Genomic DNA, 16032 nt, shown 5'->3' with positions numbered 1-16032 from the left:
TCATGTGCTTGCACTGCCAAACACTGCTCCATTTTAAAAATTTAAAAATGGGGAAAGCAACACTTCCAGGAGTGTCAATCTCCAGTGTCTCCTACAGTGCTCAGTGGTTACTTCTGCTGACCTCCATGCCACTAAAGAAACCCATGTAGTTAAATGGAGGTCATCAGCAGAAACCAATAAGGGGGACACTGAAGATTGACACTCCCGGAGGTATTCCTTCCTCAGCAGACTTTGGAAGACTATTTCTCTTGAACAGAGCAGTGTTTAGCAGCACAGATCGAGGTAATGGCGAGTATTTATGGTCTTCCTTTGAAAGGTACTTGTCTTACCAGTTTTAATTTTAATGACAGAGTTGTTTTAAAGAGTAAAGTGCACATTATTTGTATTAGTGTAATTTCAGGTAGTCAATGGGAGGTTCAGCTTTAAAGAGTAACTCTACTTTTGTAAAGATAAAAACATTGCCCTCTGGGTGATTTACAGTATCTCACAAGTGTTAAGTACACCCCTCACATTTTTGTAAATATTTTATTCTATCTTTTCATGTGACAACACTGAAGAAATGACACTTTGCTACAATGTAAAGTAGTGAGTGTACAGCTTGTATAACAGTGTAACTTTGCTGTCCCCTAACACACAGCCATTAATGTCTAACCCCAATCCCCTTGCCAATCTTTGCATCCCCAAACTCTTCTGCTCACCTCTGCACTGCAACCCCCTTCTCACCTCTGTATCCCAAAACCTCCTGTTGGCACACCTTTGTACCCCACTCCTGGAGCCAACCTCTGCAAGACAACCCCATCTTCCCTCCTGATCCCCTCTGCGCCCTGCTTTCCTCTCACCAGAGCCTCAGCGACTACAAACCAGACAGCTGTTGGCGGTGCTCCTGTAGGGGAAGCAGGATTCAGAAAGCCGCCCCCTCTGTTCTTTACTGCACTGTGCTGACCATGCTCCTGCTCTGCTGATGTTTTGCAGGAGTTCAGTTGGATCAGACAGCCTTTCAACCAGGATGCCGCGGCACCCAAGGATCTTCGGTGGGATCCTTGTTGAGAAAGGCTGACTTTTCGCCCGGTTTACGTTTTCCCTCTTTAACTTCACTAATGTGTCACACAATGACAATTCATTCAACCATTTGGTGCAGTGAGCTGCACTGTGTAAAAGGAAAGAGAAAAAAATAAATTTTCTGGCTGCTACTGCAGCAGGGGTTGTCTCATATCATTTCTATCATGTACAATAAATTAATACAGTAAGAAGAGGAAGACCTGCTTACCAGGGCGGTAGTAAGTGCACAAATTATATCAGTATTGGCTGTACAGTCCATTAAAATGGGATAATACATCAAGTTTCTAGGTAATACCTAAAATGTGACAACAATACATACTCTTTTTCTTTGCAGCCGCTGTAGGAGCTTCCTCGCTTTGGCCAGGAGTGACAACCTCGTAGTTCTCTTTGCTTTCAGGGTTACTGTCGCTTTTTTTCTCCTTTTTAGAATATGAGTTTTTGTTGGGGGGATTTATAAGGTTCGGCTGGTACTGTAACAGACCAAGCACAAAAAAAAAAAAAAAAAGCATTACAAACATGGTAACAACTCTGCCTGTATTAAGTTGATGCAGCAAGTAGTTACCCGAATACAAATGCAGGTAATCAGCACAAACAAGCCTACACATACAGATACACTATTACCAAATGTATTGGGACGCCTGCCTTTACACGCACATGAACTTTAATGAAATCCCAGTCTTGGTCCATAGGGTTCAATATTGAGTTGGCCCGCCTTTTGCAGCTATAACCGCTTCAAACTGTTCCCCCAAAGTTGGGAGCATGAAATTGTCCAAACGTCTTGGTATGCTGGCACCTTAAGAATTCCCATAACTGGAACTAAGGGGCCAAGCCCAACCCCCGAAAGACAACCCCACACCATAATCCCCCCTCCACCAATTGATTTAGACAAGTGCACAAAGCAAGGTCCATAAATACATGAAAGAGAGTTTGGGGTGGAGGAGTCATGCATGACGACATCACCATTGGCCATCTTTCAAGTCTGAGATGTGCAGTTGTAACAGGTGCAAATAACGAGCCCTCCAAGTGCTGGATTTGGGAGTTTTTATTCTTATTTAGAATTAAAGGATCTTTTATAGCAGAGAGCACCATTTGTGGTTCGGTTTGCTTATACCGCGGAGAAACAGTTATTTACCGGCCACCAGAGGACCCTTATTTCTCTATAAGAGAAAAGCATATATGGACCATTCAGTGATCAGGGGTCATATCTAGAAGGTGAGCTGCTGCGAATGTCTATGGTGGAGGTGCTGCACTGATCTTGACACCTGCATGTTTGATTGGAATGCACATCCTCACGGTGGTTAAAGGTCTGTGGTTTATTCACTTATGGATCCTATTTGTATGAACTTTTTAGATATGGACTTTTAATATATTTGGTGGTTGCGCTGCACTACGGTGTTAGATTGCAAGTAGTTACATGGCCACATATGACAAGACAAGCCAATTATGATACATAACACAGAATGCTGCTGTCAGCAATTTAAAGTAAAACTGCAAGGACAGAAAAAAGAGCTGCCAATGCTTATTTTAAAAAGGTGCAAACTTCAGGGCTGCCATCCTGATCCTGGCTTCATTTATTACATACTAATTTAGTGACCCAGAGCAAGCATGCAGACAGTAAAAGCTCCAGTCCAAGGTTTGTTCCAGGTAAGTGGCCCACTGGATAGTGAAGCCATAATAAGAATAATACAACAGGGTCCTCATCCTCTTAGGTGTTTATCCGCAAGTCGAAGGTTCTCATGGATTAGGGAGTACCAGGCAGGACATCATAATGGGGTGTGCACATCATGATGTCCTGCACTTATAGAGGTTGATTTATAAAAACTGGAGAGTGCAAAATCTGGTGCAGCTGTGCATGGTATCCAATTAGCTTCTAACTTCAGCTTGTTCAAATAAGCTTTGACAATAAAACCTGGAAACCGACTGGTTTCTAGCTGCAACAGATTTTGTACTCCCAGTTTAACCACTTAAGCCCCAGAAGATTTTATCCCCATTCCGACCAGGGGGTATTTTGCGATTCGACACTGTGTGACTTTAACGGACAATTGCGCGGTCGTGCGACGCTGTACCTAAACAAATTTGGCGTCCTTTTTTTCCCACAAACAGAGCTTTCTTTTGGTGGTATTTGATCACCTGTGCGATTTTTTGATCACGCGCTATAAACAAAAAAAGAGCGTCAATTTTGCAAAAATAGCAATATTTTTCACATTTTTTTTATATGAAATTCCCCCCAAAAAAAAATGTAAAAATCAAAATTTTTTAACATTTTCGTCCAATTTGTTTTATGCTACCTATGTTTGGTAAAAAAAAAAAAAAAAAAAAAAAAAAAAAAATCGCAAAAAGCGTATTTTGATTGGTTTGCGCAAAGGTTATCGCGTTTACTAACAAAGGGAAAGATTGTCATTTTTGTTGTTTTTTTTTTTAACGCGTAATGGCGGCGATCTGCGACTTTTTATTGCGGTACTGCGACATTGGGGCGGACAGATCGGACCCTTGACTGACATTTTTGACACTTTTGGGGTTACCAGTGACATTTCTACAGTAATCAGTGCTATACATATGCACTGTTACTGTAAAAATACACTGGTAGTGAAGGGGTTAACTTTATTTGGGAGGGAGGGGCTGTGTGTGTCCCTAGGGGCGTGCTTTCTACTGTGATTGGCTGTGGCTTGAGCTGTAAGGACACTGATCAACGGATCTACATAGTAGATCCGTGTGATCAGTGTTTTTACACCGAGGAGAATGACAGGTGGCTTGTTTACACAAGCCGCCTGACTTTCTCCCTCTCCCCCGACGATCGCCAAGTGACCGGCGGACATTGGGTCCGCCGGTCACACGCGCAGGGGGGGGGTCCGTGACCACGCAGGGGCGCGCGCGCGCTCCCTAGACCCTCACAAGCTAGTGACGTAGCCCTACGTGACTTTGCCTGTGAGGGGCTGACTGCCGACGTAGATCGGCGTTAGGCAGTCGGCAAGTGGTTAAGTAAATCAACCCCATAGTCTGTCCTCACTCTGCCAGCTTCAATGCACCAAGTAGGATTCGTCCTAAAGACTTAGGACATCTTGTGGTAAAAAGAGAATACTTTGGGGACAGCTCCTGATTAAAAAATGGTGAGTATTTTTTTTTTTTTTTTAACAGTAACTTTTATATAAATTTGGGTTGGAGTTAAGCTTTGAAGCGTACATAGCTGCCAGACTAAATTACTAGATTTTAAAATGATAACTTTCAGATAAAATGTACTGTTGCGGTAAAACGGTTTCTTTCCAAGGCACAGCATTGAAACTGCTTGTATCCTATTCCATGGAGAGAGACTCTTTTACAGCATAAATATTAGCCCTGGGGTTTGATTATATGGGTTGTAACCATTTTTGCATGTGAGTGTGGTTTTGTATCAAGAACGCACTAATATAGGGTTATATTTTCACATATTAAGAGCCCTTTTACACTGAGGCACTTTTCAAGTGCTTTGCCGCTAAATTAAAGCGCCTGAAAAGCTCACAAAAACCTATTCCCATTGAAATCAATGAATGCTTTCACACTGGGGCATTGTGCTGGTGGGGCGTTGAAAAAAATCCTGCAAGCAGCATCTTTGGACCGCTAGAAAAAAAAAAAAAGGCTCACCGCTTACGAATAAAAAGCGCTGCAAAAGTGGTCAGAGTTTTATAGGCAGTTTTCCAGTGCCTCAGTGTGAAAGGGCTCTTATAGTTCAAATTTTTTTTATGCCATGTTCAAAAAATGGGGGATGGTACAAGTTTACATTTGTGCCCATGTCTACACCTCTAAGACACACTGGTAAGTTAATTGGCTCCTGTCTACATGTGAGATAGAGACCTTAGATAGTAAACACTTTGAGGGCATGAACTGATATGAATGTAGAATATGTAAAGTGCTGTGTAAATTGCCAGCACTATATACAACAAATACATTAAATAAAAATGGTGTTAAAGTAAGGGATATTTTGGCTTGTGACCATTGTGGGATTCATTCAAATTCATTTTTGGATAACGAACACTTCTTGGCCGTGAGACAAAACGATTTTACCATCATGTAATGACCGAATTTTGATCATTAAAAAATTGTTAAATGGACATAAATAAGTTTTTCATTTGTTTTGTTACGTTTGCCTAGTGCTAGAAACACATTAGCCTTTCAGTTTATTGTTCGTTCGGCAGAAATTTCCAAAAAAAATTTCCTTGGATTTTTTGGCTCTGAAAAAAATAAAAACAATTTTCTATTGGCACTTTTCCACTGCAGCTACAGATGACGTTGTGTCTTACAGCGAAACGCGTCTAGCGATTGGTCGAGCGAACACCACGTGACCTCCGGCCGGGGGACTGTTTGCTGCGGGAGCAGCTAGCCGCCGAGCCGCTTTGTACATTTCTGCATGTGTTTTAATATGTTTGTGAGTATAAACCCCATTGATTTACTTGCTTTTAAAAAACGAGCTTCACCTTGATCAGCTTTTTCTTATGAGGAAATCGGGGATGGATCTTTACTCTACAGCAAGTGACCGCATCGTAAGTGGAGAAGTATAGCACAACAGCTCTTACATGCCTGAAAATAGCTACTTGGCGGTGAGTAGATAACCAAAGGGGGAGACCCCAAATAGAGCACAGATTCAACACTCAAGCACTTGTATGATTTTAAATGAAAGGATTCACCACATCGTAATGATGTATTAATGGACATTTCATTTATTCATTATTATTATTTTTATTGAGTCAACAGCACTTTATGAATTTCCTTTGAAGTTTGTGATTTTATATATTTACAGAATTTTTTGTCATCATTTCAATTTTTAAGCAGCGCTGCAATCACTGTTTTACAAGTACCGGCTAGTACCAGCTCGGCTCTACTCGGCCCTGCTTGGCCCGGTTTGCTTTTCCACTGCTGGTACCGCATGGTATAGTGTCGGAACGGTTCGGTACGGTATAGGTTTGCTTTTCCACTAAAGTAGTACTAAAGTTAAGTGGGTGGGATAACAACGGGGTGGGTGGGATTCTCTGACCAATCAGTGGCTAGTAGTGACTGCATGCAAAGGATTGTGGGATATGGTACCAGTTTGGTAACTGTTGGAACCACAATCGAGTAGGTACTGTTTTTTCAGAGCCGTACCGTACCGTTCGGTTCCATGCAGTGGAAAAGCAAACCTATACCGTACCGTACCGTTCTAACCCTATACCATGCGGTACCAGCAGTGGAAAAGCACAAAAGCGTGCCGAACCGGAACGGTTCCATGCAGTGGAAAAGCGCCATTCGTGTGCTCATTAACTAGATGAAAAAGGAATGAACGGTCTAAATTACAGATTTTCAACGATATTTCAGGCAGTGTATGGCCAGCATTTGGTGGTGATGCTAGGTGCACACATGGGTCTATGGTAACTATAAAATTGTGTTTTATTTCGGTGCAGTTGATGCCACTCGCCTATTGCCAACCACATTCTCCAATAGAATAAAACACTCATGCAGAAATGTATCCATGCTTTTAAATGGGCTAGAAATACACACCACATGGTTGGTAGTTTCACTCGGTGTTGGCCAGTTAGTGATGTCACTGAAGTCGCTAGCCTAGAGAAAAAAAAATAAAAAAAAGACACACATTTACTTTATTGAACCACTGTTCTGTGCTGTAATAACTTAATACATAGAAAGCAGTGTATATGCCACGAACACGCATACAAATTCCAACAAGTACATTTAGAGAATTCTTGCACTCAATCTTTACAGGTAGCAGAAAACTCCAACCAGTAGAGTACAGATTTTATTTCAAACCTGTTTCCTACTGCACCAAAAACATTTGGGTTGTTCAATTTTTAGGGTGACGTCCGATGAACTGTAGCTCACATTGCTATTGTCTATTAGCATCTTTGCATTAGGCATGCCAATGTTAGATTCCGATTCACCTAATTTCTTAGGACTTGAAGACACTCTCAAGCGTGTTTTTTTTTTTTTTTTTTTTTTTATTATTTAAATAAGCAGAAATTTGTACAGAACCAATTTTGGTGAGTTCTCAGAGGCCTGGTGCAATTACTCTCCATTGCTGATATGAACTTCTTTTTTGCAATAAAGTGAACAATCTTGGCAAAACTAGCTCAGAACCACATGGTTTTGTTTCCTAACTAAACCATGTGATCACCATTGTAAGCACTAACAAATCAAAGCAGCTGTACAGAAAGTTGTAAGCAGCGGCATCCAATCAGATGCAGCAGCTGTTTAGGTACTGGCGGTCAGAATATGATAGCTGCAGTAGAAGATGCTGACTAGGGAGGGGGAGCGGGGATTGAGGGGTTTAATTTGCGTTTATTTTTTTTGGTTTTTATATGCATTGGCTTGTGGCTGGGGAGGCATCAGAGGGTCTAAAAAGATCCTTGAAATTATATTATTGGTTTGCAATAAAAAACATTTCTTGTGCACACATTTACTGAAAATAGAGTTTAAAATATTATAAACCATATCTCACAAAAGTGAGTACACCCCTTCTCTTTTCATGTGACAACACTGAAGAAATTACACTTTTCTACAATGTGAAGTAGTGAGTGTACAGCTTGTATAACAGTATAAATTTGCGGTCACCTCAATATAACTCAACACAGCCATTAATGTCTAAACCGCTGGCAAAAAAAGTGAGTACGCCCCTAGCTGAAAAGGCCCCCCACCATTGGCCACCATTTTCCAGCACTGCCTTAACCCTCTTGGGCATGGAGTTCACCAGAGCTTCACAGGTTGCCACTGGAATCCTCTTCCAAACCTCCATGACAACATCATGGAGCTGGTGGATGTTAGAGACCTTGTGCACCCCCACCTTCCATTTGAGGATGCCCCACAGATGCTCAATAGGGTTTAGGTCTGGAGACATGCTTGGCCAGTCCATCACATTTACCCTCAGGTTCCAGTAATCCATGTCCTTAGTCTTCTTGTCTTTAGCAAACTGTTTGTGGGCTTTCTTGTGCATCATCTTTAGAAGAGGCTTCCTTCTGGGACAACAGCCATGCGGACCCATTTGATGCAGTGTATGGTCTGAGCACTGATAGGCTGACCCCTCACCCCTTCAACCTCTGCAATGCTGGCAGCACTCATACGTTTTTTTTCCCAAAAGACAACCTCTGGATAGGACGCTGAGCACGTGCACTAAACTGCTTTGGTCGACCATGGCGAGGCTTGTTCTGAGTGGAACCTGTCCTGTTAAACCGCTGTATGGTCTTGGCCACCGTGTTGCAGTTCAGTTTCAGGGTCTTGCCAATCTTCTTATAGCCTAGGCCATCTTTATGTGGAGCAACAATTCTTTTTTTCAGATCCTCAGAGTTCTTTGCCATGAGGTGCCATGTTGAACTTCCAGAGACCAGCATAAGAGAGTTAGACCAAACACCAAACATACCTGCTCCCCATTCACACCCGAGATCTTGTAACACTAACGAGTCACATGACACCAGGGAGGGAAAATGGCTAATTGGGCCCAATTTGGACCTTTTCACCTAGGGGTGTACTCACTTTTGTTGCCAGCGGTTTAGACATGAATGGCTATGTGTTGAGTTATTTTGAGGGGACAACAAATTTACACTGGTATACAAGCTGTACACTCACTACTTTACATTGTAGCAGAGTGTCATTTCTTCAGGGTTGTCACATGAAAAGGTATAATAAAATATTGACATAAAATGTAAGGAGTGTACTCACTTTTGTTAGATACGGTGTAATATATATATATATACACACACACACACACACACACACACACACACACACACAAATTAAAAGGAACACTTTTTAATCAGAGTATAGCATCAAGTCAATTAAACTCCTGGGATATTGATCTGGTCAGTTAAGTAGCAGAGGGGGTTGTTTATCAGGTTCAGCTGCATTGAGGTTAATGAAATTAAAAAATGGTCACTAGATGGGCAACAATGAGACCACCTCCAAAACAGGAATGGTTTTACAGGTAGAGGCCACTGTCATTTTTTCCCCTCCTCATCTTTTCTGACTGTTTATTCAGTAGTTTTGCATTTGGCTAGGGTCAGTGTCACTACTGGTAGCATGAAGCATGAAGCAATGAATGCACAGGCAGTCCCACTCCTCCAAAATGGCACATTGATAATCCATTCCATTGCCAGAAGATTTGCTTCATCTCCCAGCACAGTCTCAAGAGCAGGCAGGAGATTTCAGGAGACAGGCAGTAACTCTAGGAGAGCTGGACAGGGCTGGACAAGTATCTGCTCTTTTGTGCAAGAAGGAACAGGGTGAGCACTGCCAGAGCCCTAAAAAATGACCTCCAGCAGGCCACTGGTGTGAATGTCTCTGAACAATCAGAAACAGACTTTATGAGGGTGGGCCGAGGACCAGACGTCCTCTAGTGGGCCCTGCCCTCACTGCCCTGCACAGTGGAACTCTACTGGCATTTGGCACTGAACATCAGAATTGGGAGGTCCGCCACTGAGCACATGTGACAGACATGAATGGGTCTGGAGAAGCTGTGGAGAACGTTATGCTGCCTGTAACATCATTCAGCATGACCGGTTTGGTGGTGGGTCAGTGATGGTCTGGGGAGGCATATCCATGGAGGACACACAAACCCCTACAGGCTAGAAAATGGCACCCTGACTGCCATTAGTTAGGTATCGGGACGAAATCCTTGGACCCATTGTCAGACCCTACACTTCACTGGTGCAGTGGGATCCTGGGTTTCTCCTGGTACATGACAATACCCGGCCTCACGTGGTGAGAGTATGCAGCCAATTTCTGGAGGATGAAGAAATTGATACCATTGAATGGCCCCTCATGCTCGCCTGACCTAAATTCAACTGAAAACCTGAGACATTGGGTTTCAGTCCGACACCGCCAGGTTGCACCTCAGTCTGTTCAGGAGCTTAGTGGTCTGATGAGACCAAGATAAACTTATTTGGTTCAGATGGCGTCGAGCGTGTGTGGCAGCAAAAAGGCAAGGAGTACAAAGACATAGTGTCATAGTCTGGGGCTGCATGAGTGCTGCCAGCATTGGGGAGCTACAGTTCATTGAGGAAACCATGAATGCCAACATGTACTGTGACATACTGAAGCAGAGCATGATCCTCTCCCTTCAGGGCAGTATCCCAACATAACGACCCCAAACACACCTCCAAGACGACCAATGCCTTGCTAAAGATAGTGCAGGTAAAGGTGATGGACTGACCAAGCATGTCTCCAGACCTAAACCCTATTGAGTATCTGTGGGGCATCCTCAAATGGAAGGTGCAGGTGCACAAGGTCTCTAACATCCACCAGCTCTGTGATATCGTCAAGAGGACTCCAGTGGCAACCTGTGAAGCTCTGGTGAACTCCATGCCCAAGAGGGTTAAGACAGTGCTGAAAATAATTGTGGCCACACAAAATACTTCGGGCCCATAGTGGACATTTTAACTTAGGAGTGTACTCACTTTTGTTGCCAGCAGTTTAGACATTAATGGCTGTGTTGAGTTATTTTGAGGGGACAGCAAAATTTACACTGTTATACAAGCTGTACACTCACTACTTTACATTGTAGCAGAGTCGTTTCTTCAGTGTTGTCACATGAAAAGATATAAAATAATTACAAAAATGTGGGGGGTATACTCACTGTTGTGAGATACTGTATAATATATTTTACACACATACATACATACATACACACACACACACACACACACACACACACACACCTTGAGAAGCAAACAATTGAAATCTTTTTATTCTAGAGTTTCTCTGCTTTCAGGATACATTTCATTTGGTGGTCTTTAGTAAATTTCTAAGCCAACAAAGTACATCTACAATATTTGAGTAAAAAAAAAAAAAAAAAAAAAACACACCACACACACAACACCTGGTAACTCTTTTTCTAAGAAGTCTTGCAGGGCAGCATGTGAGAGATAGGCTCCTCCCACCTGAAACAGGAAACACAATAGTCCACCATTATAAAAAAGTCAGTCACACCTGTGTGCCTCAGTAAATCGTAAAGCCCTGAAAAGAACCCTCAGTAAGCTTATGAATCCGCAAAACCCTTTTATATTGTTTAGGGCAGGAATGAGTGCTACCCTGGAAGACTTCTTAGAAAAAGAAAGTTACCAGGTACCTGTTTTCTCTAATCGTCTTCCAGGGCAGCATCTGAGAGGATGTATCAAGCAATACTTACTAGGGAAGGGATAAAGTCTAGAGCACCTTGCGACCAAATGTCTGGTCCTGACTGGACAGCTGGTCGATGCGGTAATGCCTTGCAAAGGTATTGAAGCTCGGACCATGTCGCTGCCCTGCAGATCTGCTCCGGTGTTGCCCCGGCCATTTCTGCACTTGAGGATGCCCAAGCTCTTGTCGAGTGGACTGACTCCGCTCAGTGGGGCAAGGTTTTGTGCTTGGTAAAATAATATAAAATTGCAGCGCTAAACCAAAATATATATGTAAACATGTGACCATGTGTGAATAAAAACGCGCACACACACACACATTATATATATATATATATATAAATAAAACGTGATTAATATTGATCACTGAAAAAAGTTCATAAAGAAAGTCCAAACTATGAACTAAATGTGCATCCAAATTAAAAAGTGATACTGAACCGTGCCAAGGGACCCCAGACCAAAGGAATTGCGCTCACCGGAGGGTATGGACCCAAAGATACTTTATAGTATATGGGCCATACAGGCCGATATTGCTGTATACTTCCAAGATGAGGCTGGAACACCAGATGATCAGGAAGGTAGCCAAAGTGTCACAAATGGAGGCAGTGGATCTCTCATAGTCATACATGGAGGAACAAGCCAGACAAAACCAACATAGTGTAAAACTGCTAAAACTTTAATAGTATGTAAAAGCCAAAGAAACACTAAAAGCATCCAAATGGACAAAGGCATGCAATACAGAAACTGATGGCATGAATAACGTTCCTTTTTTGGACATATTTCTCCTGCATCCTGCTCTTCCACATCAGAAACCTTCTCTTCTTGACTTTTCTTTTCGGCAGGAACCTCCTGCACCTTCTGTTGAATATCTTCTGTCAGCCATTGTTTTGCCTTGGCCAATATATCATCAGAAGAGAAAGGATGGTTCTTGTATCGAGGATCCAAAAGACATGCAAGCACAACATTTTTATTCTCCTCATGCTTCTCAAAACGTTTGTCGAGGCTGTCCCTCGTGGCCTGCCTACATATTTTAATGCCACGTGTGTTGGATCCTTCATTCTGTTGAAGAAGCATATTCAGGACTCTCACACATGGGATGACAGTGGACACAGATGAGTCGCAATGACTCACCTCTAGAGTCACTTCCTCAATGGGTGGGAGGGTCTCAATGATGTTGTCTACTATGTCCCACTGATCAGCAGTAGGACAAGAATGTCCTCCAAGTCCATATTCACCAGAATATATGGTAAGAGTTTGCTTCTGCTCCAGCATCCTTTGCAGCATGTGTAGCGTTGATTTCCATCGTGTTGGAACAGCCTGTATGAAGTTGTTTTTGGGTGGGCCAAGGTCTTCCTTAATGCACCTCAGTCGCTGCTTGGCAAGGATAGAATGGTGGAAATGGCCTGCGCACTTCTTCAGCATGCTAATAATGTCAAGCAAAGCTTTCTGGTTTGACAGACCATCATTTGCCACAAGTTGGAGGGTGTGTGACATGCAACTGAGATCTGACACTTCAGCAAGTCTCATACCTTTAACCATGTTCGCTCCACTGTCTCGAAGCACAAGCATCACTCAGCCTTTGGTGATTCCCCATTCTTCTAGCATGCCTAGAAACATTTCTCCGATGTACTACCCAGTGTGGGATTCTTGCATCACTTTTGTATTCAACACCAAATGCCTTCTTATCCATCGGCTGGCAATGAAGTGGCATGTAAGACTCATTAGTGATTCTGTTTGTCCTGACCAGCAGTCAGACGTGACTGAGAGGGAGTTGCCAGCATCCTCTGGTTGCAGCATAGCCTTTACTTTCTCAACAACCATTTGGTGAATCTTTTCCAGGCATCTCAGTTTGATAAAATTTGTCAAACTTCAGTGTGTACTTTGGCTCAAGTATGGACATCAACCTCTTAAATCCAAAGTCAGGCACTATTGTAAATTGCTGGTTATTAGTGACCATCATCTCTATGATTACTCTGTTCAGCATTTGGGATGTTCCATCCGATTTTAGCCACCTGTTTTTTTCTGAAACATCTGTTATTGTTGCCCGGGATAGTGATGTTTCACCTTGTGATTCATTTTATTTTTTCTGTGCTGCATGATACAATTCAACATGATGAACTCTTAGATGGGCCCAAAGATTAGACGTATTTTTGGTTTTTACAGTTATTGATCCCATGCTTACATTGTTTTTGCAAGTGTTGCACAGTGCTGCTGCTTTTCCTGGAGATGGAGAAGAGAAATAGTCCCAGACCACACTTTTCTATCTCCATCCAACTCCATTGAAACTTGAAAGACACTAATAAATATAGGCTTAAAAATAAAATGGCTGGCTGGCACCCTGTGGTGGGTGGCTGACTGGCTGGCACCCTGTGGTGGCTGACTGGCACCCTGTGGTGGCTGACTGGCTGGCAGGCACCCTTTGACAGCTGGCTGGCACCCTGTGTGGTGGGAGGCTGGCTGATACAGGCCCAGGGCCTGTGGCTGGCTAGCTGGTACAGGCAGGGCCTGTGGGACTGGGTGGCTGGCAGGCACCGGGCAGCTGTGGATGGGTGGCCGCGGCGGCTGTGTTACACAACGTGCACTCTGACTGGTCACTGTACTGTATGATTAATTTGATTTGAGAAGAAATCACTTACTGTCCCGACTGTGCACTACATGCAGAGACTCCAGTGTGGCCGCGGCGGGTGTAAAACACACTGTGCGCACATGAGACTCCAAAATGAGGCTGAGGGAGGCAGCCTAAGAAGGACACAGAAGCTGTCCCAGACTCCCAGTGCGCGGAGGCGCTTGGTGCAACATACGCGATTACGTCACGGCAATATAGGACACCGCCAGGGCCAATTCCGATATATTGGGGAAAGTGCAAATCAGCCCCCGATACAAAGGTGTTGCCAATAATCGGTCGATCCCTAGTATGTAGCCCAAGTATAGGACTCTCTGGCTTGGAGTGAAGTGTGATTTTTCTTCATTCACAATCCATCCAAGGCTTTGTAGGAAAGATGCTTTTGTGCAGAATGGCTTCCAGGCTGTCTGCTGAGTTGGCAACAAAACAGTAGATCATCTAGGTATGACACCACACCTATGCCTTGCTGTCTGGGTGCCGAAATGTAGAGCTGTGTACTGCATACGTGGAGTGGTAGCCGGGCCTTGGACCGCAAATCTTATTTTTGATGGCTTTTTTTTCTTAAATCGGCACATGGAAATATGCCGAAAGGTAGAGCTGTGCGAATAAACTCCTGTTTTTTTCTTCTTCTTCCGGTGGTATGTGACAAATCACTTTTTGTTTTAGTAGGTTCTCTAGTGCAGATAAAAAAGCCTCTGTGTTGTCGGGAGTGTCGTCACCAGGTACTTGGTTGGGAGACAGGTGGAAAACTATCAAGTAACCTTCTGCTATTGTGTGAAGGACAAATCTGTTTCTTGTGATCTTCCTCCACTGATGAGCAAAGGTCACAAATCTGTCCCCCACCTGGAGACTGGCATTGCTTTTTGTTTCTTGGAATGGAAGGCTTGAGGATAAAGTCTCCCTTGCCTTTTTTGTTTTGTTGTTTCCAGCGCTTCCTTGGTCCCATTTCTTTATTCAATCTCCTGAACTGACGAAAGAAAGGGCGCTTTCCCCTGCTTCTTTTTGGTTTGAGGAATTTAATTTTTTGACTGCGGTTCTGTCTAGAACAGTTTCCAAGTCTGGTCCGAACAGTAAATCGCCTGAAGGGGATTCCACACAATCTATCTTTGGAAGTGAGGTCTCCTCCCCACGATTTCAGCCACAGGGCTCTCCTGACCAAATAATTAGGCCAGTAGTCCTAGCCGATAGCTTCACAGCTTCAGCCAAAGCATCTGCAAGGAATGCTGCTGCTCAAGTTAGTGTGGGTATGGTCCTTACTAACTCTGCTTTTGGGGTTTCTCCTTCTAGCAGCTCTTGTAGCTGAGTCAGCCAGACTAGCAAGGTCCTTAGCAATGTAAGTGGAGGCTATGGAGGGATTTAGAGTCGCTACCCAGCTTCCCAAGATCTCTTTAGCAGGGCCTCTATCTTCTTATCCATGGGAACACTGAGGGTCCCAGGGTCGTGGAAGGCTAAGTCGACTTGTTTGCGACCCTGGTGAGGGAGGTATCTACTTTAGGGCATTTTGCCCAGGATTCCGTATCCTCCTCTGTGAAAGGATATCTGCGCTTATTTGCAGCTGGTGTGAAGAGCTCTTTTTCTGGCTCTTCCCATTCTTTCTTGGCTACGTTTTTCAGAGTCTCATGTATCGGAAATGTTCTTGGTTTTTCAGTTGCAAGCCTTTGTACATCTTGTCGTGTAAGGAAAGCTCTTTGACTTATTCCTCTTTGATGCCCAGTGTATCTGCTATGGCTCTCAGCAAACTGTCCGTGTCTTCCGAAGTATAAAAGGGTGCCTTCTGATGATGGGTCTTCACCATCTGGGTCTGAGCATTGCCCGTCTTCAGATTCGGAGCTACCTGAATAGGTTTCCTGCTCCGCTAGGTCCATCTCTTCCCTGCTGCAAGAGGGGATGGATGGCTTACTGGAAGACGGGGTACTGGTGTGGCTGGAACCTCCAGATTTTCTATAGCCAAACGTAGTGGCCCACGTAAGTGCTTTTTATTTTCTTTTTAAAAGAGTTGAGCATGTCTTTAAAAGGGAACCCCTGTGATTCCTTGGCCACAATTTTGTTGATGCATTTTTGGCATAATGTTTTTTTCCCCATTTTCGAGGTAACCTGTGGTCGCAAGAGGCGCATGCTTTGCTACTGGTCTTTGCCCTTTTACCTTCTGGGGTCTTTGTCTGTAAATAATCACAAAGGAGTGAGACAGGCGATTGTCATACATAAACATAAGTAACAGTTTGTAGC

The 16032-nt window shown here is 43.5% G+C and overlaps 1 protein-coding gene across 1 annotated transcript in view; it reads right to left on the bottom strand.

Moving 5' to 3' along the window:
- LARP1B (La ribonucleoprotein 1B) overlaps window positions 1-16032 on the bottom strand; it is an 87920-nt gene that overhangs the window by 58319 nt on the left and 13569 nt on the right. Inside the window, exons 3-4 of the mRNA XM_082266707.1 lie at window positions 6565-6624; window positions 1379-1529 (exon numbers count right to left, since the gene is read on the bottom strand). Coding sequence (XP_082122833.1) covers window positions 1379-1529; window positions 6565-6624 — 211 coding nt within the window. The remainder of the gene's footprint in view (window positions 1-1378; window positions 1530-6564; window positions 6625-16032) is intronic.

Source organism: Pelophylax lessonae (assembly GCF_965119305.1).
Source record: "Pelophylax lessonae genome assembly, chromosome: 1".
NCBI classification, from domain to species: Eukaryota; Metazoa; Chordata; class Amphibia; order Anura; family Ranidae; genus Pelophylax; species Pelophylax lessonae.
This window is presented reverse-complemented; position numbering and strand designations above follow the sequence as displayed.